The 25,263-nt window shown below is 44.3% G+C and overlaps 2 protein-coding genes across 11 annotated transcripts in view; both read left to right on the top strand.

Annotated features, from left to right (window-relative positions):
- UNC13B (unc-13 homolog B) overlaps window positions 1-16,946 on the top strand; it is a 128,085-nt gene extending 111,139 nt beyond the window's left edge. For 3 of the 9 annotated variants that reach the window (XM_036433453.2, XM_036433451.2, XM_036433450.2), the window contains 20 exons: window positions 2,440-2,508; window positions 3,886-3,975; window positions 4,388-4,516; window positions 5,981-6,108; window positions 6,404-6,489; window positions 7,953-8,079; window positions 8,313-8,409; window positions 8,631-8,774; window positions 9,078-9,155; window positions 9,676-9,753; window positions 9,987-10,075; window positions 10,316-10,468; window positions 10,577-10,700; window positions 10,799-10,855; window positions 11,112-11,192; window positions 12,112-12,259; window positions 13,941-13,997; window positions 14,803-14,895; window positions 15,068-15,227; window positions 15,389-16,946. In XM_036433453.2, coding sequence (XP_036289346.1) covers window positions 2,440-2,508; window positions 3,886-3,975; window positions 4,388-4,516; window positions 5,981-6,108; window positions 6,404-6,489; window positions 7,953-8,079; window positions 8,313-8,409; window positions 8,631-8,774; window positions 9,078-9,155; window positions 9,676-9,753; window positions 9,987-10,075; window positions 10,316-10,468; window positions 10,577-10,700; window positions 10,799-10,855; window positions 11,112-11,192; window positions 12,112-12,259; window positions 13,941-13,997; window positions 14,803-14,895; window positions 15,068-15,227; window positions 15,389-15,674 — 2,274 coding nt within the window. In that variant the 3' untranslated portion in view covers window positions 15,675-16,946. The remainder of the gene's footprint in view (window positions 1-2,439; window positions 2,509-3,885; window positions 3,976-4,387; window positions 4,517-5,980; window positions 6,109-6,403; window positions 6,490-7,952; window positions 8,080-8,312; window positions 8,410-8,630; window positions 8,775-9,077; window positions 9,156-9,675; window positions 9,754-9,986; window positions 10,076-10,315; window positions 10,469-10,576; window positions 10,701-10,798; window positions 10,856-11,111; window positions 11,193-12,111; window positions 12,260-13,940; window positions 13,998-14,802; window positions 14,896-15,067; window positions 15,228-15,388) is intronic. The other 6 variants (XM_045580026.1, XM_036433454.2, XM_045580025.1 and 3 more) reach the window with 3 other exon arrangements.
- A 2,331-nt stretch (window positions 16,947-19,277) lies between these two features.
- The window catches only part of LOC118716358 (phospholipid-transporting ATPase FetA), a 63,665-nt gene continuing 57,679 nt past the window's right edge, over window positions 19,278-25,263 (top strand). Inside the window, exon 1 of one of the 2 annotated variants that reach the window (XM_036433456.2) lies at window positions 19,278-19,431. The gene's annotated coding sequence lies outside the window, so the exon portion shown is untranslated. The remainder of the gene's footprint in view (window positions 19,432-25,263) is intronic. The other variant, XM_045580027.1, reaches the window with a different exon arrangement.

Below are 25,263 nucleotides of genomic sequence, written 5' to 3'. Positions count from 1 at the left end.
AGTGTGATATAAAACATATCTACCTGTTATCAATTAATAAAGTTTGAGTTTTCATGGTCAATACTGTAGAGTTGATTGATGAGCCTAAAATTCAGATAGATGCCACGTAGATAGGTGAATTTGTTTCCTTATGAGTATGCAGACTATGCTGATAGACTATTCTTATTTCATTGTGGATATGTTGACTTATTAATAGACTCCTCAGACACAGATAAATGAGAGAAAAATAGTATCACTATGGTTTGGGGGCACACCTGGGCTCAGGTAGAACCTCTCTAGGCCAAGAGCATGGCTGAATCACCATGTTCGTTAGTCCTACAGGTCCACAAATGGATTTTTTTAAATATTACTCAGTCTCTCTGACAGATCCATACCACTTAAATTCATATGAGACTATTGCCTAAGCAAGGATATCAGTGTATACTCAGCCTATCACTTTTCTAGTGTCTGGACTGTTATTTTTCTATTCAGGGTGTGCCCTTTCCTATATTAGGGTACTTGAGAAGTTGAATCTTTACTCAGAATGTCACCTGACATAACTTCAATATAAACTAGACGAAATATCTTTGATCCACCACAAAAATGACCTCTTTAGGCATAAATTCACTGATATCAACTAGTCTGTTTATGGATCTAACAAATTTTTCTTGTTATTAAAGAGAGTCTTTCTATAGATGAATTAATATCATTGATTAAACCTTTGTTTCATTATATTATATCCCATTATATGTTGACTTAATATCCAAAGGGGTGTGTGTGTGTGTGTGTGTGTGTGTGTGTGTGTATATATATATATATATATATATATATATATATATATATATATGGCTAATATGCTAAATGTCCTTCCGACTGGTTGCTATGATGTGCACTGACCACCAGGGGGCAGACACTCAGCGTAGGAGCTGCTGTGATGCCCACTGGCCATTTATAAGAAATGGCACCAGTGGACCTGGTGCCGACAAAGCAACACTGGGCTTTACCCAAGTGGGACACAGGCCCTGCCACCACTCCAGAGTAACAGCCCACAAATCCCAGCCAATGCTGCCAAAACCCCATAGTGCAAAATGCGGCCCATGGCCCAGCCCAGCCCAAAATGGTGACTGTGGGCGCCAGGTAATGACATCACATAGCAACGCCCAGCTTTCTCTCCCTAGCGACTAGCCTCCTTGGCGAACACGTCTTGCTTTATAGCCAAGTGCAAACATTTTACACTTTAACCAAATGTCTGTGAAACGTTTTTTCATGCCTCATCTCATTTGATCCTCAAGTCCTGGAGTAGGTAGATGGGAGACTTGGTAGAATCCTGTTTTCTTTTTGTTAGCCGTAAAACAGATTTAGAAAGTTTAGAAACTTAAATTGATTGAAAAGAAATAAGAAATGGTGGACTTTGAAAGTGACTTCAGGTTTTCTCACTGCACAGAATATAGTCAAACACTGCTGCAGTTAAATGTTTTACTCTTTGTTCTCCCTGTGTGATCTACAATAATAATCTACTTTGCATTGATATTTACTGCTGTGTTGCAGACAATTACTTGACAGAAAAGTTGAGGTGCTTCAATGGGTTGGGAAAAGTTTAGCTAAGTCAGAAAGCAGGTCTAATTAAATAAATTTATAAATATATAAAGCTCTCACTGGTACCAATCCCACATGTGTGTTTTGATCTGTTATTGTCATTCGTGAATTTGGTTGGCACTTCTATTATGGAGAAAGGGCAAATAGTGATATTAAAATATTTCTTCTAATTAATTTCCTTTCAATGTCCACAAATTCGTACATTGAGCCTCTAGTATAATATAATCAATCTGTGCATTCTAGGAGTGCTATGCCACACAGACTGTAGGCATTTAAGTCCACATTTAATTATACCTTTCCTATGAAAATCAACTATTAAATTAGTATATGTTATATAAACTGAGGGAAATGATGTAGATTTAGTTTAAAGAGAAATCCACTCAAGACTCCCTGATCACCTTCCAAATACATCACTCTTTCTCCCATCGTTACTACTGGGCTGTGACTAATCTGAGCTTCCCCACGATAAGTCAGGAGACCACAGACTAAGGAACAAGTTGGAGAATGTTTGGAGTTTCCCTTTATTTGACTAAGATGAGGTAGCATTTCAAATGGATGGAGGTGTGCTCTCTGGTCATCTCCTTTTGATGTGTCTAGAAAGAGCAGTTTTCCCTCCCAGGGACTGCCTTTCCCCTTGCCAGCATGAAAAGATTGCCCAGTTTGAAACAGAGCTGCTAAGAGATGGAACAGAGACCATCAATTTTATTTCTCTCTTATATGTTGCTGTTCTCTTCATAAGTAGAGATGGGATGGGATGTGTCCCCAACCCAACGTCTCCTCCTCTCCCAGAGGTAGTTCAGTTTCTTTATAGTTTTAGAGGCTCAGAAACAGATTATTTTTTCTTTTTTTGCTTCCCACTGTTAGAAAGAGAGATTTGTGAAACTACTGGACCAGCTCCACAACTCCCTGAGAATTGACCTCTCTACATACAGGGTGAGTGAAGACATGGCTGTGGGGCTAGGTAAGAGATAATATTAGCTCAGTCTAGAGAGACTGTACGCCAAACTTGGTTGTAAAGATTCAAGGCAAGGAAAATTGGTCTGCGTCATCACATCCATGTGCATGGCCAATGCCACCGACACCTGTAGTTCTGCAAACTCCAAGGACCCTGCAGTGTGTAATAGTATGTGTGGCTGCTTTTTAAAGACAGTTAACTTTCCAGCCCCACTCACTTAACTCTACCAAATTGTCTGATGATATTCTCATTAGGGAGTCTCCTGAGGATAATCTCTTCCAGAAATGCCCCTTTAAAAATTAGGTAATTATGTTTCCTTCTTGCATTATTCCTTATTCTCCTCATTTTTCAGGGGAGAACCCAGCTAAGGGAAGAGAGAGAGCAGATTGGCTTGGGCAAGTAATTTGTAGCAGAAGTCATCTCATCCCTAGGATGGAGGGAGGAAATAGATCTAGTAGGAGGGTAGGTACCTTGAACGGGCAGGACAGGGAAAGGGGCAGGTTTTCAATTCTTTCTACATTAAATCTTCTTAGAATGAATTCATTACTTGCTTTAAAGTGCTGTCAATTTCCAGGACAGGCAATATATCCACATTAAAAAGTAAGTATAAAAATAACCTCAAAGTAAAAAAAAAAAAAAAAAAAAAAAAAAAGTTTTTACTGATCTGAACTTCTAATCCCCTCCATTTGCACGAATAATGGAGAGTTGACTGTATATCTTAGAGTTGGCATATAAGTAGCTATTTGAAGGTTTAAATAAGTGGTTTTTAATATGAGAAGTGGCTCAACATATCCCTTCAGCTGTCATTGGCAGCTTCTTCCTAAAACTTGTGTCAAAGGGGATGAAGTGAAGCATGGCCGAACGTCCTAAGGAACTCACTCCAAAAGCAATTCTGCTCAGAGCTCTGCCATCTGCTGGCTCCAGAACAGAGGAATAGCTGGAGCCCACTGTACAGGAAGTACAGGTCTTGGTCTGGAGTGTGGCTACACTTATATTCCAGGATATACAGTTAGATTGTAAGTTTTGAAGAACTCACTATTTGGGTGTAAGAATCTTCACCCAAGAAAAATGTACGTGTGTGTGTGTTTGTGTGTGTGTGTTCATTTGTGCAAATGCACACACACTGCATGGGAAGTAGGGTTGGGGGGAGGAAGCATTGCTTTCTGGGCTAAGGATTATTAGCTCTTGCTTTTGGCAAAGGCCTGTCTATCTCAATATTACAGCTTTTTTGTCCATCTCAACTAGGAAAAATTCCAGTGGGTAGCAGTTAGGGAAGTTTTTTATTTCATTACTTCTGGAAGGGGAGGCTTTCATCTTTTTCTGTTCCTTTCTTGCATTTGCTTGATTTACAATAGAATAATTTCCCTGCTGGGAGTCCTGAGCGGCTTCAAGACTTAAAGTCCACAGTGGATTTGCTGACTAGCATCACTTTCTTCAGGATGAAGGTAAGAGATGAATTGGTCTGGGGACTTGGCCACAGGGATATGGAAAATAAGAATCATTTGGCACAGTGTGAGGCTATAAGAATCATCTCCTCTAAGCCCACATTTCCATACAGCTGAATATCACAGCTGACCATGTCCTCTGAAAGACTGCCCTATTTCGCCTATTTTATGTTGGCATCCTAACTTAGTACCTGGGGACTTTGTTCCCTGGGTTACTTTGATGAACACAATGGATGAATACGGAAGGGCTTGGCAGGTCTCCCCATCAGATATCTTGGCAATTTAAATCCAGGGCAAGGTCCAGGAACCCAGAGGAATGGAGGAATCTGGACTAGTTTAGAGGTAGTTCTAAGAGACGATCCCACCCAGGTGAGCAGAGCCCTGAGCCCATATTTCTTGTCTTAATTGGCAGGTGCAAGAACTGCAGAGCCCTCCAAGAGCCAGCCAGGTGGTAAAGGACTGTGTGAAGGCCTGTTTGAACTCCACATATGAGTATATCTTCAACAACTGCCATGACTTATACAGCCGCCAGTATCAGCTGGTAAGAGGTTCAGGATCAGGTGGGACCAGCTGTCAGTGGCTCTTGGAGCCTCAGCTTTCCTTTGCGGTGGTCATGGTAGAAGGGAGCTCAGGACAAAGTCCCAGTGTTCTTGAGGGAGAGTGAGTTTTGTAGAATTTGAACCATCTAGGGGTGTCGAACTCAATCAGAGAAGGGGCCAAAATCTAAAATCCAGCCTAAATCGCGGGCCGAATGGTTTACTGAACAGTCATAAACTGTCATTGTGATGGAAACGCAGCGGAGTGCAGTGATGACAGCGCGGTGCGGGCCACATTGCAAGGCCTGGCGGGACGGATTTGGCCCGCGGGCCTTGTGTTTGACACATGTGATAGACCATGTGAGACATTTGTGGATGGAGAGGGACCAGGTGTGACATAACTGAGTTGAACAACAGTGGGAACAGAAAGTTTTAGTTTAAGAAAATGAGTAAAATTTGAGCAGTTTCAGAGGGTGAATTTGTAGTCCATCCCAGAGTCTTTTTTTTTTTCTCCCCCAAGATTAATTTATTCTGACTCATATGGATCCCTCCGTGTTTCAGTCTCGTTCTTTTAAGATCTATAGTTTTCTCTCTGAGCTACTGGCTAATAGAAATTTAAGTTTTTCCTTTGACCACTTCTCTCTGCACTGCATGGTCTTCTACTGGCTAATAGAAATTTAAGTGTTTCCTTTGACCACTTATATCTGCACTGCATGGCAGCTGAATATCACAGCTGACCATGTCCTCTGAAAGACTGCCCTATTTCGCCTAATTTATGTTGGCATCCTAACTTAGTATCTGGGGACTTTGTGTATTTTTCTTGATCTCTTCAATAGTATTTTGTTTCTAATTTCGAGTTAATTTTTGTGGGTGGTATAAGATAGGGATTTAATTTCATTCTTTTGCATGTGAATATTCAGTTTTCCCAACACCGTTTATTAGGGAGACTTTATTTTCCCCATTGGGTATTCTTGGCTTCCCCAAGGCTTTTTCTTACTCAGCTAGTCAAGGAACTTCCTAGATGCAGTTTTCTTCCAGGGGTTAAGGGAAGTCCTAACCTACTGACAGGCCAATCTGCATGCTAGGACTGTTCAGTAGCTCCTGCAAAACGTGAAGTAGCTTCTCAGAGCTGAGATGTGCATGTTTGTGACAGGGATGGGGGCTGAGTTTCAGAGGAGGGCTGCTGGGTTTCTGTCGTGGGTTACATGCAACTAGACCTACTTAGTGAGACTCGAGGGGCTGCTTACTTTGGTCAAGGAGTCACAATACCTATAGCTTCTGAGGATATGGGATCAGGGATGAACTCTTGGTGTCCAAGGACCTCCCAATATTGGACAGACCTGTGGAAGACAGACTCTAAGAAAGGCACTTGATTCTAGAGGAAGGAGCTTGTGAAGGGGAAAGAAAGAGGAAAATTAGAGACACTTCACATTCTACTCTGACTCTGAAACTATCTCTTCTGGAACCAGAAGCAGGAACTACCTGCCGAGGAACAAGGACCCAGCATTCGGAACCTGGATTTCTGGCCCAAACTTATCACACTCATTGTGTCAATCATAGAGGAAGACAAGAATTCTTACACCCTTGTTCTGAACCAGTGAGTATTACCCGACTTGGCCCTGTCTGGTTGGTGGTTGGTTTGTCCATCTGTCTAACAGCCTCTTTCTTTCCTATCTCTGTGTGTTTGCAGTGCCACCTCTTCCTCCTGTCCGTCCGTCTGTCCCTCTGTCCCTTATATCTGTCTGGGTAGCTGTTTCTGGAGACAGGTGTGGAAATCTAATGGGGGGGCCCTGCCCATATGACCTCTAAGAACTGGGCACATTAGCCTTGCAATCAATTAAATCAAATGGTTCTTGCCTTGTTTTCTGACGGAGGGTTCTTCCATCATCCAGGTTTCCTCAGGAGCTGAGTGTGGGAAAAGTCAGCGCAGAAGTGATGTGGCAACTTTTTGCCCAAGACATGAAATATGCACTGGAGGGTAAGGGTGTGCCCAAGGCAGTGGGCTACAGGACCCTTGTCCAAGCACCTGGTTTTCTTTCTCTTTCCTCTCCCAGCAACTGCAAGTTCAGGGTGAATGGTACAGTGAGAAATAGAGGGATTCCATACATAGTGAGTGATAGGCCTCAGGAGGTCTCGGGTGGACAAAGTTTTAACCAAACAAATAATGTAAATGGCTATAAGTTTGTTCCTTCAGCTTGAGAACAAGTGCCTGCTTAAGACTTTCCCAGCCCAGGAATCAGCTCCTCCCATCTGGGTGTTCACAAGTGGCCCACTTCTTGGAGAAGAGTCTTATGAAATGTATCTTTTCAATGTTAACAAACCATAGACCCTTAAATACATAAATAGAATTCTTTTCTCACACTGGGGACTGCCTGGCCTGGCTTTCCTTAAAAGCTCTTCTATAAAAGGGATAGATGACGAGAATCTGTGATAACGGCCAGTGCTCCAGACTCTGGGCAAACTATGAGTGCTTTGTTCTAGATTTTCCAGAAGGCTTTGGAGATTCAGCTAGAAATTATGGACCCTTTCAAGTTCATAATGAGCATCCCGTTTTCTGTACCATGATGGGCCTCTCCTCTGGCTGTGTATCCATGGTTTCCAAACTAACTATTCTTATTTGCAAACTTCTGTGAGAGTTCATTTTTCAGGGTCTCAGCTTTGCTCTCGGGTCCTTCGGTTTATATCAAGATTCTGTTACACCATGGCTGCCCAATGCATTTTCTGTCAGCGTGGATCCACTTTGGTTATCCCTGTCTCTGTGTATTGTCATTGACCCAGTCATGTCATGTACAACTGCTCATCTCTGTATTTTTTTTTTTCCCTCACCTGAGGATGTTTTTCCATTGACTGTTTTAGAAAGAGTGAAAGAGAGAGGGAAAGACAGAAATATCTGTGTGAAAGAAACACATTGATTGGTTGCCTCCTGCACATGCCCTGACCAGGTTCCAGGCTGGGAAGGAGCCTACAATTAAGGTACATGCCCTTGACTGGAATCAAACCCAGAACCCTTTGGTCCACAGGCTGACACTCTATCCAGTGAGCCAACCGGCTAGGGCTCATCTCTACATTTTTAAGCCTGCATTTAAGCTTCTAGGATTAGAAAAGCCTTAGAAAACTAACACCCCCCTCCAGTTCTGGGTAGTCTCCCTACCAATCAGCATTAGCTCCCATATCCCTTTCTCATCTTCTTTACCAGAGGCCAGTACCTCACTTGGCACTTCCAAAAGCCAGAGCAGGAAGACTATAGGCCTTATCTGGGAGTCTGGCTTAGTCTCTTACAAAAGGTTTAGGCCAGCCTCTTAGAGAACAGAGCACTCACTGGTAGGGGGAACATGGCTATGAGGAGGTGGTTGGGAGGAGCTGCCTAACTGGATCAGCTGCCTTGAGAGAACTCAGGGCCTTTACTGCCAGGGTTGACCCAGCTTTCTTCCCTATCACTAGAGCATGAGAAAGACCGGCTGTGTAAGAGTGCTGACTACATGAACCTACACTTCAAGGTGAAGTGGCTCCACAATGAATATGTGCGGGATCTGCCTGCCCTCCAGGGGCAGGTACCTGAGTACCCAGCGTGAGTCACCAAGTGGGCACCATGGAGGGAAGGGCTTAGCGTGGGGGGTGGGGCCAGTATCCTCAATTTGGTTCGGTAAGCCAGTCTTGAGACCTGTTCTGGGCACTGCTATAGAAAGAGGAAGATGCCAAACATGTCCTACTTTCCAGAAGATCCCAGTCTGGGGGAGCTGTCAGGCATATGGCATATGCCAACAATTAGCTCCAGCCCCCAGTTCTCTTTCCTGGCTGCAGGTGGTTTGAGCAGTTTGTCTTACAATGGCTGGATGAGAATGAGGATGTATCCCTGGAATTCCTGCATGGGGCCCTGGAACGAGATAAGAAGGATGGGGTAAGTTAGGGGCTTGGGCTGCACAGGGTGAGGCCAGCAATTGGCTGTCAGCAAATGTTCCTGGGCTTTAGTTAGATGGGCTGTTCCTGCCCTGAGGAGTCCATAAGGAGGGTGGTTGAGGGCCACTAAGCCACCCCTACTGGGAAGAGCCCTTTTGAACCCTGTGAACTTGGAGAAAAATAGTGGCTGAATTTGCTGACCCTGTATGTGGCCTTCCTCAGTTCCAGCAGACATCAGAGCACGCACTCTTTTCCTGCTCTGTGGTGGACGTCTTCACACAGCTCAACCAGAGCTTTGAGATCATCCGAAAGCTGGAATGCCCAGACCCCAACATCCTTGCCCACTACATGAGGAGATTTGCTAAGGTGACCGTGACCCTCCTTTCCCCTTCCCCATACTAACACCACTCAAAGCCTAGTCACAGGCCTGAGTTGTGGTGACCTTGAGGTGAAACCTGGGTTATCCCATTATCCTTTGTTTGTGTCCAGGATGGACAGATGGATTTGTCTCAGTGCTGTTCTGGGGTTGAGAGGGAGCTTTGTCCTTTTTGTGAGGTTCTACTTTACCTCTATGTTGTTTTGTTCTAGGATGAGAGGTATGACCTCTCAGGAAAGATCCTTGTGGGTAGGGCTAAGGTTTCCTTCTCCTTTCCTTTTTTCTTTTCTCAGACCATCGGGAAGGTGCTGATTCAGTATGCAGACATCTTATCAAAGGACTTCCCAGCTTACTGCACAAAAGAGAAAATGGTGAGGATCTGGCCCTGGGACCATTGAAGAAGGGAATGGAAGCCACTTGAATCCTTCTTTTTTTGAAGCTGTTCTTAGAGCTGAGGGTGGGGTGATGCTCCTGACTTCTGATTCCCAGCAGGGCTTCGCTTGACATTGTGCCACAGAATAAGAACTTGACTAGGAGTTCATCTGAGCTTCCATTTGATTCTTTAGCCTCTACTAAGCTAGACTTTTGCTTAGTCTCTTTTTTAATAGTAAAAACAGAAAAGTTCAGATATTCTAAGAGTTTTAAAGGATAACACCATGAACACCTGGGGCCCACCCCTCAGCTTAAAAACAGAAACATTTGCTTCTAGTCTTCATTCATGGAGAATTGTCTGAATTGGTTCCAGATCTCAGTGCTTAGGGAGAGACACATGTAAAATTTGTCGTAATTTCCCTGTGGCTTTTGGAGTAGTGGTGAGAAAGGGAGGAACCGAGGCTGATGGGTTCTGTGCTAAAAGAAGCCAAGACTTAGCAGCTCCATCTGTCCCCAAAGCCCTGCATCCTGATGAACAACATGCAGCAACTGAGGGTCCAGCTGGAGAAAATGTTTGAGGCCATGGGAGGCAAGGAGGTAGGTCTTAGGGTTTGGGGTTGCTGTACTTTCCCTTTGTCCCTTAGCTTTCTGACCACAGAACTCTACCCTTTCTTACCTGGGTGTGGGCCAGGAGTTCAGCTTGGGGTCTGGGCTGGCTTGGGCTGAGAGATTTGAGTAGGCATTGGGGTTAAAGGCCCAAGGAGGGCGGAGTGGGGACACAGGATGGGAGACAAGGGTAATTGAACCAAGCCCACCTCCTGTGGATACAGTTGGATCCTGAAGCTGCAGACAGTCTGAAGGAGCTGCAGGTGAAACTGAATACAGTTCTGGATGAGCTCAGCATGGTGTTTGGAAACAGGTCAGTGGCCCCAAAACACATAGTCCTCAGAGCCAGATGTGGTTCCTAATGAATCTCAAAGCCCCTGCCCCACACCTGTCCATCCAGCTGCAGGTGTGTGGATCTTCCCTCTCTTCCTATTGGCTCCCCCAATTGGAGCTGTACCATGAGTGTTCTGGAGTAGGATTGAATTGCTGGTGCTACTCCAGGGACGGGAGTGTGTTTGGGAAGGAGAGGGTTGCACTATGGGCACATGTGTAGTTTCCAGGTGCGGATTGATGAGTGTGTTAAACAAATGGCCGACATCCTGGGCCAGGTGCGGGGCACAGGAAATGCATCCCCCAACGCCAGGGCCTCAGTGGCTCAGGATGCAGATAGCGTGCTCCGACCCCTCATGGACTTCCTGGATGGCAAGTGAGTACAGTACTCAAGACTGTCCTCTGGGACAAGCAAGGCAGAGGAGCCTCTTGGGGAGGGGGTTCTCACTCACCCACCCAGCCTTACCTGTTGCCTGGGTTGCAGCCTCACCCTGTTTGCCACTGTGTGTGAGAAGACAGTCCTGAAGCGTGTACTGAAGGAGCTCTGGCGGGTGGTATTGAACACCATGGAAAGGATGATTGTTCTGCCCCCACTCACTGACCACACGGTAAGGACACTTCCCTTCAGCTTCCTTCTGCTGTCTCCCTTGATCTTCCTGATCAAGTTTGGAGTCTTCTGCTTTTGACTGATTCCCTCTCTGTCCAGGGCACTCAGCTGATCTTCACTGCTGCCAAGGAGCTGAGCCATCTTTCCAAACTCAAGGTACTGTAGATCAGCAGTTGCCAACTGGTGGTCCATGAGGTCCGAAGGGTTGGCAACCGCTGCTCTAGATCTGTGGAGTCCTTCTGAGGCTGGTGGGGGCAGGGCGTTGTCTGGAAGGAAGGAAGGAAATTTAAGCTTTGAGAACTGAAGAGGAGGGAAAGGAGAGTGCCAAGTAGCTGTGGGTTGACAGGTAAGGGCAAGATTTTCATGACAGCCCCAAGCTGACCTGATGCTGTTGCTTTCTCTGTGGTTCCAGGACCACATGGTGCGAGAGGAAACACGGAGTCTCACTCCGAAGCAGTGTGCTGTCCTTGACCTCGCGCTGGACACCATCAAGGTGGAGACCTCCCCTGCCTCCAGACAGTTTTACTACCACACCCTCTTGGCCCTGGCATTTCACTCTGCCAGACTAGATGACCCTCAGGCTCCTGTCACCCACATCAAAGAGAGTGGTTTTAATGTCTATTTCTTTCTTTGCTGTGTCTGTATTCCTACTTGGGAGCAACCAAAAAGGCAACTCCTGTGTGGTTTAGGGTGACTCACCATGGACCTAAAATACTTACTTATTCCTGGGTTCTGAATTGCACACATTCAATTTACTTAGCTCTTCATTGCCATTCCTGAATATTTTCCACTGGGAATTAATCTTCCAGATCCTAATACCCCAGATCTGGCTGATATTTCCCTCTTTCACTTACATATAAAGTTATTTGGGTTTTCAAAGGAATTATTTTTTTCTACTACCCACTTCAATGGGGCAACATGCACCAGACACTGTACTGTGAATGATACAGAAAGAATCAATGGTTCCTAGCCTCCAGGTGGTTGTAATGGTTATGAGGCAGGTATATGAGAACTATGATTCAGGGCACTTGGGAGAGGTAGGTCATAGGTATAAAGTTCTCTGAGAATTCAGAGGGGATAAAAGAGCACTTCTGTCTCCTCTCTGCCTGAAATGCTTCCTTCTCATGTCTTTGCTTGTCCATATAGATCCGTCCTTCAAAACCAAAAATCTAGTAACATGGCCATCCCCTCCCCACCCTACCAGAGACCCAAATAACACTCTTCACCGGAGAGATGTGCTGCCTGATCTTGTTGTTTACTGATTGACTTATTGTTCTCACCATCCTCTTCTGACATCTTCGTTGAACCTCAGATATCATTTCTCTGAGGACAAATGTTGGGGAACTGCCTCTCTATGAGGGCACGAGGCAGTAGCACATGCCCTTATAGGACATGCCTCTTTTGTCTTTCAGCAATACTTTCATGCAGGAGGCAATGGACTGAAGAAAACCTTCCTGGAGAAGAGCCCAGATCTGCAGTCCCTGCGCTATGCCCTATCTCTGTACACACAGACTACAGATACACTCATCAAAACCTTTGTGCGTTCACAGACTGCCCAGGGTAAGACTAAGGGCTTTGGGTCCCTGCTTCCCTTTCCTGGTCTATCTCTGCCCCTATGGAGGTAGGGTCCTCTAGCTCTTGGACCTTTCTAAGAGGTACTTCTTCATAGATCCCTTCAAACTCAGACCCCAGGATTTATTTTATTTTATTTTTTTTTATATTTCTTTATTGACTTTTTACAGAGAGGATGAGAGAGAATCATTGATCAGCTGCCTCTTGCACACCCCCTATGGGGATGTGCCTGCAACCACAGTACATGCCCTTGATCAGAATTGAATCCGGGACCCTTCAGTCTGCAGACTGATGCTCTATCCATTGAGCCAAACCGGTTTCGGCAGACCCCAGGATTTCTTGAAGAACCCTAATACTTACCCCCAACCCATACTCAATACCAGACAGGAGAATCACAGGGACCTGGAAAATGTGCCTGAGATTATTTTCCCCAGATATTGCCTGTTTCAGTGCATGTTTATTGAGCTCAAGTAGTATTACCTTGTTTGGTAGGGAAAAATCTAGCAAATCAGTGATTGAGACATTCATGAGGACTGATGGCTTTGGGAACCTTTGTTGGAAGTTGTCCTGGGCATAGAAAGCAAAAGACTTTCCAGATTATCCAGCATAGACAAGAAGAAGAGAGGCAAACGGTTGGAGAATTGAAGAAATAGTGCAGATCACATACATAGCTGAGCTCCAGCCTCATGGGTGATGCTAATGCACCGGGGACCCTGAAGGCTGGTTTTCTCCCAGTGACTTCCAGTCCTCAGAACCCCTCCCTGCCTCCAGTCAGGCCTATCCATAACAAAACGCATCCGGATAAACATGGCTAAATTCTGACCCTGACCTTGGAGAAGGGCCCTTCCAGGAAGGACCTTCAGGTACATTTATTATTGTTTGTTCCAGGGAAACCTGGGCATGCTTCCTGGGGCAGTGAAGCTGGTGGAGGAGGGATTGGGAAGGCTGGGCCTTACTGAGCTATGGAACTGGAATATAAAGCTGACCTGAAGGGGAAAAGGAATCTAAGCAGTTAGACTAGACTTGATGGAAGGTGAAAAGATACATAAGACCTGCAGTACTACATTTTTCACATCTGTTTTTATTTTAAGTCTAGGGTGGGAAGAAGAGGAAGCAAAAGAAATTTGAGCCTTGCTTAAGGGGACAGAGAAAACCTTTATAGAGTTGAGTACATGTAAAGGTCTATAACATTAGGAAAGTTCTAAGTTAATCCAGAAAGACTTTTAAAAAAACACACACCAACAACTCTGAGCTTTAAGCTAAATATAAAGATGAGCAGAAGCTGGAATAGACAGATATGAGGTAAGAATAGGAGTGAGGACTGCAGGGAGGATCCGAGTTTATATGTATATTTTTCTACCCATTGCTTTATTACTTAAGAGCCTAGGAAATTAGAGCCTACAGCCTTTCTTTTTCGTGCCCCACTGGACTTAGATACCTTCACACTCTTATGATTTGATTGATCTTTGACCTATGAAGTCTGATTTGGAGTATTCAGACACTGACCCCAGCTTTGTTACTTCTCTTTCCACCCTGCACTATCTCTATGCTCCCTTAGAATATGTGTAGAGCTGCTCTGAATGGCTGTTAACTCTTTAGACCACTAACTGATTCTTCTTTCTCTATCCTACTGCTGCTACTACTTCTTGACTTTCCTGTCCTCACTCAGTACATGATGGGAAAGGTATTAGGTTTACTGCTAATGAGGACATTCGGCCGGAAAAGGGTATGTTATAAACCATGCAGATATGACCCTAACATTGCCTAACACTGTGTCACCTGTGAGCTAACATGAGCTGCTTATTTTTTGGGGTGGAGGAACCAGATGTCAAAGTTCAGTAGCTCTATCCCAAGTCTGAGATGGGCATTGTATTCATACAGTCTGAGACAGGATTAGCTATAGTTCTGTCCTCAGAATTATCCTTACCCTCCACCTTAGAACAAAGAAGTTTTATCTGGGTGGAGGGTATTGCTGGTTTTTTATTTGTTTGTTTGTTTGTTTGTTTTCAAAATAAAGTGAGGCCTCTGCTAAGGGGAACCTGCTAATTGGCCAGACATTGAGATTGGGAAACTGTGGAGAGGTCCAAATTGGAATTGGATAACCTCTTTCTGAGCAGAGCAGCCTCCCAAGCAGGGGCCTCTAGGAATCCAGGGACAGGTGGGATTACTGCTTTTGTCCCATTTAGACCATGGGATGGACGTAGTTCCTAAAGACGCAGGGTGGCAGCACTCTCCTCCAACATCTGCAACCTAGGAGCTAGGAGAGGTTTGAGGAACCTGAGAGATTCCTGGTGCATTTTTAAAAGAAGTTTTGCCTAATATCTTGTAAGCCTAACTTGTATTTTAACACACAGCCTCATTCTTTATCCCCTTTTATTCACTTCTCCCATGCTTACTTCCCCATGGCTATTGTGGGTGACTGCCTCTCACTTTAGGGTTTAGGGTTATGGCCTCCTAACTCCTGTTTTATCTGGAACAATTAGGCCTAAAATCTCCTTCAGTAGAGGATGATGTGTCCATCTGTCCCTCAGGGTCTGGGGTGGATGATCCTGTTGGAGAAGTCTCTATTCAGGTGGACTTGTTTACACATCCTGGGACTGGAGAGCACAAGGTCACAGTGAAAGGTGAGTGGCATGGACTTACAGGTCTCACACCACTTCTTGCTCAGTGGCCTCATCAGTCAAAAGCAGAGCCTGTTTAACCCAGCTTAGCCCTCTTCTACGGGGAGTGCCACCTGGGGCTTGAGAACCAGGAACACTTGGTGTAACCCCTCATAAGTTCCCCTTGTTTGGACAGTGGTGGCTGCTAATGACCTCAGGTGGCAGACAGCGGGGATGTTCCGACCCTTCGTGGAAGTGACCATGGTTGGCCCACATCAAAGCGATAAGAAGAGGAAGTTCACGACCAAGTCAAAAAGCAACAACTGGGCCCCCAAGTACAACGAGACATTTCACTTGTAAGTTGTGGGATGGGGATTTGCAGGACTGCGGGATGGGGGTAAACTGGGAGATGAGACTTGAGAAGGGAGGGAGGGGGTGGACTGAATGGCAGCTGGGATGAATTCTGTTGAAGATCTCCTCATTTCTGGCCTCCTCCTACCTTACTCTGTGATCACAGCCTCCTGGGAAATGAAGAGGGGCCAGAAGCCTATGAATTGCAAATATGTGTGAAGGATTACTGCTTTGCCCGAGAGGATCGTGTCCTAGGGTTGGCCGTGATGCCTCTGAGGGATGTGGCAGCCAAGGGCAGCTGTGCCTGCTGGTGCCCCTTGGGCCGGAAGATCCACATGGATGACACAGGCATGACCATCCTCCGGATCCTGTCTCAGAGGAGCAATGACGAAGTGGCTCGAGAGTTTGTGAAGCTCAAATCCGAGTCTCGTTCCATGGAGGAGGGGAGCTGAGCACCTGAGCTCCTGTGCCAACCAGATGGCGCCAGTTCCACAAATCAGGGCCGTGGGAGTTACTATGTAGCCAGCTTAGGTCCTCACAGTGAAAAGGCTGACTTCTTCAGTTAAACAAATTTAAGGAAAATTTGGCTTTTCACAGAAAGGGTCATGAATCCCTGACCAGTAGGTCTGTGGTGCTAGGGGGTTACTGCATAGGGGTATTTTCCATAAAGAGAGGGACAGACATTTCTGAGAGTGTCACTCATTCTTGGTAGACACACCTCCACTCAACACCCCATGTCTACCCCTCTCCATACTGCACCTTATCCAGTTGGACCCCTATGTACCAGTCATTAGAAGAACAAGTTTAGAGGAGCAGGAGCTTATGCCTGGCCAGCTAAGTAGTCAGTTGAGCCTATAGGTATCACTGAACCCTGTAGTCTGGTTTGAAGTATAGCCAGGGCTAGAGCACACAGAATAGAATTCACACTGTCCCTTGAGCAGAACCCACTGGTTTTGTGTGCATCCAGTGAGAAAAAAGGCTTTGAAACTGAACAAGATACCTCGAGAAATGAGCTCTGTTAATCCTTTACCCAGTTTATATCTGTTGTGAGCAGAAGCAGGTTCATATGGTGCTTCAGAGCCTTGAGCAGAATATTCTTTGGAACCCAAGTACCAGAGGCTACTTTCCCAGGAGTCCCTCTACCTCACTCCTGTAGGAAGGGAAGTGATGCTTCAGGACATGAGAGGCTGTTTTTGTGTGTATGCATCTGAGGACTAATTGAAAGATCCAGGAGAGGGGACTATATTTCCTTCTTGGGTAGGTAGGCCCCGAACAAAGCCAAAAATTTTGGAAATTAGTCTAGAAGGAGTCTCCTCACTTATGGCCACTGCCTTCTGGCTGTCCCCCTCTTGTAGAAAGAATCTAGCCTTTGACTTCACTCCTTTCATTGGGTCAGCTGTGTCCCCCTTACAGGTGTTCAGCCCTCTGGAAGAAACGTGCCCTATGATCCCTCCATGCAGGCTGGGCGGAGGAGGGCCTCAACATTCTTGCAAGGGGTCTTATGGGCTTTGCAGGCCTTGCTCAGAGAAATGACATGGTCCTTCAATATCCTTGGTAGCAGCTTCCTGGACTTCCTTCCTGGACTTTCTGAGGACTCTCCATTGTCCACAGTTGTACTGGTCATTACATTTAACAAGAAACTAAGCATATTTGCTGTTGTTAATTATTGTATGTGCCATTGTTACAGGAGATTATTGGCTAGTCTGTAATAAATTATCTTATAGTAGCCTTTGGGGTCTTGTAATTCTGCTAAAATGTGGAAAGTTGTAGAAATGACTGTCCTATATAATGGCCTATTTTGGACCAGTGGATTTTCTGCTCTTCCCACCCCCTCCCCAAACCTACCTCTCACTCACCCCTGCCCCTGCTAGTGGTGGATAAGCACCAAGCAGTAAAGCAGCCAGTGTGCCAGCATCTTGGCCTTAACCTGAGACCAAACAGTCCAGTTAACAAAAGCATGAGACCCAGGGCATAAGCTTCCTGCTAAAGGTCCAGAAAATAGGAGATGGCATGTGAAAACTAGTCCATGCTCTGTCTTTCCTGTTCTAGAATCGCGAGGCTTTTCTTCTAGGACAGACACAGCATGGGCCATAAGAACAAGGAAGGGGGCTCTGGGGGAGAGATGTGTTTCCAGAGGTTGGGGAGGGTTGAGGCTGCCTGTGCAGGACAGGGGTGTAGGCCCAGGTGTGCACAGTGGCCTTTCATGCAGGGAAATTCAAGAATAAAGTCTACTCCCAACAGGGAAGAAACAAGGTAAAAGTGAGGCCTCCTGGCGTGGGAATCAAAAAAAGTGTTCATCTACTCTCAACTTGCCCTGTCACCACTTAACAGAGTGGCTCCCAAAGGGCACCCATTTATCCTTTTACCTCATAGAGCAGGCCCCAGCTAAGGCCCATTAACTCAGGGATTTTTGTCTACTTTTCCAGCACTACCCAAATTCTCTGAGAAGGGAGCTAACTAGAGCCTCCCAGTTTCTTATTTCCATTTGCTTGCTAAATAAATCTTTATAGTTCAATTGCCCAGTCATTTTTAAACTTCTTCCTTTCCCAAACCAGTTGCCTATCATTTTTGCCTCAAGCTTTACTCTTTGGGTTTTTATTTAGTTTTGTTTTGTTTTGTGAAACCTAAATTTACTTCTATTTAAAAATGCTCTAGAGACTTTAAAAAGGCCCAGAGGGCAAAAAGCCCAAAGGTGTCCAGGTTTAATTTAAGATCAACCTGACTTGGTGTCTGTCCATTTCTCCTTTGTGAGGCATCAATTTGATCCTTGTTAATGAGACACCTCGGTAATTCTAGTTGGATTGCGGTGGCATCTTGTGACGCCCAGTATCTGTCATAAATGGCCATCAGGTTATGAACGATGAGAAACGTAATACCAGAAATAATCACAAGACGTCTGCAGATTTTACTTGAATATCCTTTCTGAATTATTCATCGCCACCAGGCCCAATGATGACCAATTTGAGTAGTGGTCATCATGATGAGTGTCACCTGCAAAGACTGGTATTAAATGCAGCTCTTTCAGAAAGAAACCAGCAAACACCCTTCAAGATGAACATCTCAAACTTAACTTTTGAATTCCTGGTCTCTCCTCAGTTACCATACCACAACTGGCCCAGCTGGCATGGCTCAGTGGTTGAACATCGACCTGTGAACCTGGAGGTCACGGTTCAATTCCTGGTCAGGGTACATGCCCAGATTGTGGGCTCAGTCCCCAGAAGGGGGCATGCAGGAGACAGCCGAACAATGATTCTCTCTCATTGATGTTTCTATCTCCCTCTCCTTTCCTCTTTGAAATCAATAAAAATATATTTAAAAAGGAAACACACACACACACACACACACACACACACACAAAATACCACAAGTGGAGTAGTGGCTTGTAGTTCTTATTTGGATTGCTGTTGATCATCTGCCTTCATTCTGCCCCTGCCCTCTTCACACACTTTGGTCTCTTTCCTGGTAAAGCTATTCAGTAGTTACCTATCGTAGTCTTTAGGCTGAAATTCCAAGACCCTTCAGGACAAGGACAGGCACCCCTCACCGCCCTGCGGCTATTCTGAAGCACTTCCTTTGCAGTGGGGAAGCGGGTGAGGGGGAGGCTTCCCCAAGTTCTCCCGGCCCACCCCGCCATTCAGTCCCCCCTTTCCCCGCCATACACACCCTTTTCCACTGCCTTCTGGGTTCTGACATCCTGATTTCCTTTAAGACCCAGCCAATCCTGGACACCCTCCCCACAATACTCTACACCAGTGTTTCCCAAACTTTTGACATATGTGTACCCTTTCTATAATTTCCTTAATGCTGAGTACCCTTCATACTCATGAGAACGCAGAATTAGGCGCAGCTAAGCACGGTACAGTGCATATCCCCACAAAACTCTTCCCATACCCCTGGGGGTAGGCGTACCACACTTTGGGAAACACTGCTCTACACTGTTCTAATTTACTCGGTCTGCCTGCTCCCCATCAGCCTGAATCTATCCAAAGGCAGGGTCTGGGTATTTCATCTCCCTTCCCCATCTGCCTGTACAGAGAGGACACCTAGGTAGGATTCCTTTTGGAAAGCCAGTGAAGGAAGGGGCGTGGTCGGAGGCGGGGCCGTGGGGAGGGGGCGTGTCGGAGGCGGAACCGTGGGGCTCCACAGCGCGCCTGCGCAGGAAGGTGCGTTAAGATGGACGTCGCTGGAATGGACGTCTGCCTGGCGACGGTGAGCTAGAGGTGCCCGAAGGTGGCTCTGGAGAAGAGGTTATAGCCTTCTCCTTCCCAACATTGAAGACTCTGTCCCTATACTCCCTGACATCCGAACCCCTCTGTGTACTTTTCAGCACCTGTCCTTGTCCATCCCCGGACTTCACTGTAAAGTGTTCTCCCGGTGCTCCTCGAGGTTACTTCCCTTCCCTAAACTTAAACCTATGGGTTTTCCAGACTCGGGGGGAAATTATCTGTGCAGATACTCAGCAAAGGGGATCTTTAGCCCACATGTACCTCCCGCAGGGCACATTTATCCAGTTACCTCACAGAGCCGGTCCCCAGCTGAGAAGGCACATTAACTCGGAGTTTAATCTGCTTCTCCAGCACTATCCACGTTCTCTGAAGGGGCATAAGTCTTATGCCATACTTGACTTGGAAGTGACACATTTGTTGTAATTTCTTTCTCATAGGGCAGGGACCTGCTTTATAGGAAAAGTCAAACTTTGACTACTCTTGGTTAATAGGCTTGCAGATTTGACTCAGTAGCTAACTTAAATATATATATATTATATATAATTGATTTTTTACAGAGAGGAAGAGAGAGGGATAGAGAGTCAGAAACATCGATGAGAGAGAAACATCGATCAGCTGCCTCTTGCACGATCTCTACTGGGGATGTGCCCGCAACCAAGGTACATGTCCTTGACCGGAATCGAACCTGGGACCCTTCAGTCCGCAGGCGACGCTCTATCTATTGAGCCAAACCAGTTTCAGCAGTAGCTAACTTTTTAAAAACAATTATCATGCTTTAAAATGCAGATTTTTAGCTTTCTGAAAAATTGAAGGATTTGTTAGCTCACATTCTCACAACGTGATTGGTTGTTGGAGCTGAGAAGCAACTGGTAAATTAGTTTACTGCAGTTTATTAGATAACATTACTCCTCATTTTCTGATTGTACTAAGTTTTATAATTATTTGCCTGTTACTGTAGGCATTTGTGTTTGTGATCCCTGATATCTGTAGGAATTAATTTCTGAATCGATACTTTGAGCTCTTGATGGGAACTGACATACACAGAGGTTGGATTTGTGTTTAGGTTGTCTTTTGGTTTCTGTAATGCTCTGATTAGGTACAGAGATCATCCTAGTAGCTAAAACCCAAGGTGAAATATGAACTAAAGTAGTTTTTTTTAAAAATATATTTTTATTGATTTTTTACAGAGAGCAAGGGAGAGAGAGAGAGAGCTAGAAATGTCGATGAGAGAGAAACATCGACCAGCTGCCTCCTGCACACCCCCCACTGAGGATGTGCCCACAACCAATGTACATACCCTTGACCGGAATCGAAAACGGGACCCTTCAGTCCGCAGACTGACGCTCTACCACTGAGCCAAACCGGCTTCGGCTAAAGTAGTTTGTTTTTAAATAACAGAATTCAACCAAAATATCTGTAGGTTGTTCCCTGGTGCATTTGATCTTGAAGAAATCCACTGTGTTAACTCCTCTCTGATGAGATCATGGCAAAGTATTGTTTCTTTTTGAATACTTGGTTATAAAAGGGGCCTGGCTCTGATCTATTCTGAAAGTGACATATATATATATTTTTTTAATATATTTTATTGATTTTTTTACAGAGAGGAAGGGAGAGAGATAGAGAGCTAGAAACGTCAATGAAAGAGAAAGATCAACCAGCTGCCTTCGGCACACCCCCATTGGGGATGTGCTCGCAACCAATGTACATGCCCTTGACCGGAATCAAACCTGGGACCCTTCAGTCGGCAGACCGACGCTCTACCACTGAGCCAAACCGGTTTCGGCTGAAAGTGATATTTTAATGGTGCTATCTCTGTGCCAAAACACACAGATGGTAACCCTCTTTTCTGAGGGAAATAACAGGTCTCATAATGTCAAGAGTGGGAGTGTTCTGCAGGTTGTATCTAATCAGAAGTAGAACAGGACCTTTCACAGTGGATTTTTAAAGAAGCAAATATCATTTTTTTTAGCGTAAGTGTATGACCCATCCTGAGTGAATCTGCCATACCCAGAAGCAGAATGGTAAAGCTGAAGAAACAACATGGAATAATGGAGATGGCATAATACTGTGAATATTGGTCTCAGCTCTGCTACATAATAGTCAGGGATCCTTGATCTTTAATTTCTCAGAGGCTGTTTTGTGCATCTATCAAATAAAGCAATAATTCCTGTCAGGTGTACCTCAGAGGAATCAAATGGGCTCATTAAATGTGAAAGCACTTTGATAACTACATTTTCTCTAAGTGTATAAGGCATTATTATTATTTTTAAATACATTTTATTGATTTTTTACAGAGGAAGAGAGAGGGATAGAGAGCTAGAAAGCTCTTCCTCTCTGTACAAAATCAATAAAATATATTTTTTTAAAAAAAATAAAAATAAAAAAATAGAAAGCTAGAAATGTCGATGAGAGAGAAACATTGGCCAGCTGCCTCTTGCACACCCCCTACCGGGGATGTGCCCACAACCAATGCACATGCCCTTAACCGGAATCGAACCTGGGACCCTTCAGTCCGCAGACCGACGCTCTACCACTGAGCTAAACCGGTTTCGGATTTTTAAAGAAGGATTTTTTATGACATTCTGGGTGCTTATTAACTTTCAAAGTATTAGTCTTGCTGCTTCCAGGCTCAAATTCAACGAATATTTTGCTCAGTACATCCTATGTTCTAGGTGCTCACCTAGGCATGGAGCCTAGCATTGAACAAAACAAAAAACCCTGTGTAAAATTAGAAGTGAGTCATCAGCATATTGAGTGTCTACTAAGTGCCCAGTGCAATATAATAGCATGGTAAAGTAGTAGGAAGAATCTGGATTGAAGTCTGCCACTAATACAGCTGTGAGACACTCTTTCCCTGTGTGAGACTGAACTTCCCCATCTGTAAAATAGAGGTTATACAAGGTAAACTCTAAGGTTCATTCCAGATAAAATGTATTTCTTTAGAGATTTCTAATTGCTAAAGTTCCTTACCCATAAGGAGTGATTGTACTGCTGGGATGATCAGACTAACAAAACTGAACAGTCATAGAACTTCAAGGACAACAGAGTGCTAATGTCACACTAGCTTCAGCACAGTAATGGTTACAACAGAATTTGTCTGTAGGTAATGGGGCATATAAAAAGATTTCCTGGGAGACCAGGTAGACCCGGATGGATGGGAAGCTTAAGATTAGAGAAAAGGAATGAGATTCTATTGTAGATATTGGAAATTGAATTATTTGAAGTGCAAAGGAGAAGGACATGCCATTCATTATTGTCCTAGTGTATAAGGCAGAATCCTTGCAGAAAAAGGATTGCATTCAAATATGCTAGGCTGCATGCCTAGGTGTATATCTTGTGGATAAAGCATCAGTTCTCATAATATGGGACCAGAACCAACAGTGTCAGATCACCTGAATTTGTAAGAAATGTAAACTGTTGAACCCCACCACAAGAATGAGAAACTCTGGGTTGGAGACCAGCCCTGTCAGGTGATTCTGACGCATTCTAAAGTTTGAAAACAACTGTGCTAGATTTCCTGGCCAATTTTTTCAGTCTATAAATAAAACCGGAGTTCCTGGTTCTGTCTTTAACTTTTATATAATAAAATCTGTATGCAACATTTTGATAATGAATTAATTATTCATGAAAAAGTTGTCTTGGAACATTCTTCTCCATCTGTGACCTTCACCATGCTGAATTATAGATACAAATATTATTTCCTGCATATTATTTTCCTTTTTAAAAAAAATGTATTTTATTGATTTTTCACAGAGAGGAAGAGAGAAAGAGAGTTAGAAACATCAATGAGAGAATCATCTATCAGTTGTCTCCTGCACACCCCCTACTGGGGATGTACCCGCAACCAAGGTACATGCCCTTGAGTCTGGCGCCTTAGACCACTCGGCCATCCTGACACCGCTCAAGGTACATGCCCTTGACCGGAATCGAACCCGGGACCTTCCAATCTGCAGGCCGACGCTCTATCCACTGAACCAAACCGGTTTCGTCAACAATATACATTCTAAACTGTGAAAAGGAAATAATTATTTCTGTAAACACCCTTTCTTACCCATCCAGTTCTTTGTTTTGGAATCTCCCAGTCTTATGCTGTGTCATACCCTTGGCTTTGGAGAGTATGAAATGAACCTCACTGAAATTCCTTCATTCTCTCTTCCCTACCACCATCAAAATTTTTTCAACTACATGGCCTTGCTTAGAGATGCAGTAGTTATATACAAATCTCTTAAGTTCAGTAGCCATAGTCATGAAGAAACCAGAAGCTACAGACTGAATTTGGAAATAATTGATCGTGTCATCAAGGCCAATTGAGGGAAGTTTTCAGCTTTTGCTAGTCCAAGGGATAAGTCAGGTAATACAGTATTCTAATTGTCTCTGTCTTTCCTTGAAGTTTGCACATGAATTGAGGGCATGGATGATGTTTTATTTATTTTTGCATATTTGACCATGTCACAACAATACATACTCTGAATTCAGCAAACACTTGCCAAGTTTAATTCAGAAGTTAGATAAAGATTTTAATTGTGGCTCTACCTCTAAGCCACTGCAAGTTAATTGACCTCTGATTTCCTCATCTCTAAAACAGACCTAATAGGTTTTGCACTGTCTCCTTCCCAGTGTCTTTATAGGAATTTAAAGATAGAATATATATGAATTGCTCTTTAAAAGTCTAGAGAGCTCTGTAAAGGTGAAATTACATAACAGTTTTGATTCAGATGCTCTCTACCTTAGAGGAATAATTGGTTCATTCTGAATTGTGGAGAGAGAACTCAGCACAGTGAAGTAGAAGTCAGGTGATCCTTACCCTAGTCCTGATTTCCTTTAAATTCTTTGGATCTAAGTCTCCTTTGATCTCAAATGAGGAAGCAGAGATCAGATTGGTTCCCAAACTTGGCAACATGTTGGAGTCACTTGGTGCCGAAAAATACTGATGCCTGGAAGCCATTCCCATATATTTAATTGGTCTGGGGAAAATTCTGGGCCTTGAGATTTTTTTTTTTTTTTAATTCCCTGTGTGCAGCCAAGGTTTTGCATTTTTTAAATCAGCAAAACCATGCAGTTAGATAAAATCTTACCAAAAATCCAGGCTACAACATACATACCAGTGAAGCTTCTGCAATTGCTGTCTTAGGACATAAAGCTCCAACTGCCAATCCCTTTTTCTTGTGTCCCATTTTAGAATTCATACTTCATGGAGCACAGTTAGGAAACCATTGTAATAGACAATTTTCAAAATCGTTTACAGGTCCAAACAATGTTATGACCTTTTGCTTTCTCACCAGAGCTATGTTCTGTGTTTTTCTTAACACCAATTTGATCCATTGTCAAACTGATTATTATGGAGACCAGCTTTCCATTTACTTTCTTCTGATTACCCTAACTCTTTTGCCTCAAGATGCTGAGTAATCTAAAATCCTTGCTGTCACCCTCCCCAGAGAGTCTGACCCCATACATCAGGGAAGGAGTCAGGTGTCTATGCTTTTCATGTCTCTTTGAAACAGGTGGTCTATGGACCACACTTTTGGAAAAGATTGCTCTAAGAGTTTGTGGGTCAAATGTAAATAAAGGATGCTGAAGTGTAGGGACAGATGAATGGATTTCCCCCTGAGCTCAGTGCCTGGTCTATCAAAGATGAGCATCTGGGTATTTAAGACTTTAAATTCTACTCCTTCTCATTTGACCATAATTCTCAGTAACTGCCCTAAAAGCCCACTTCACAAATCTCCATCTGTGGCCAAGTCTATAAAGAGATAATATAGTATAGTAGTCAAGAGCAGGCAGGCAAGCAGGGATTAAAATCTATCACTGTAACTAT

The sequence above is a fragment of the Pipistrellus kuhlii genome, unplaced genomic scaffold, assembly GCF_014108245.1.
Source record: "Pipistrellus kuhlii isolate mPipKuh1 unplaced genomic scaffold, mPipKuh1.p scaffold_m20_p_12, whole genome shotgun sequence".
Classification (NCBI taxonomy): Eukaryota; Metazoa; Chordata; class Mammalia; order Chiroptera; family Vespertilionidae; genus Pipistrellus; species Pipistrellus kuhlii.
This window is presented reverse-complemented; position numbering and strand designations above follow the sequence as displayed.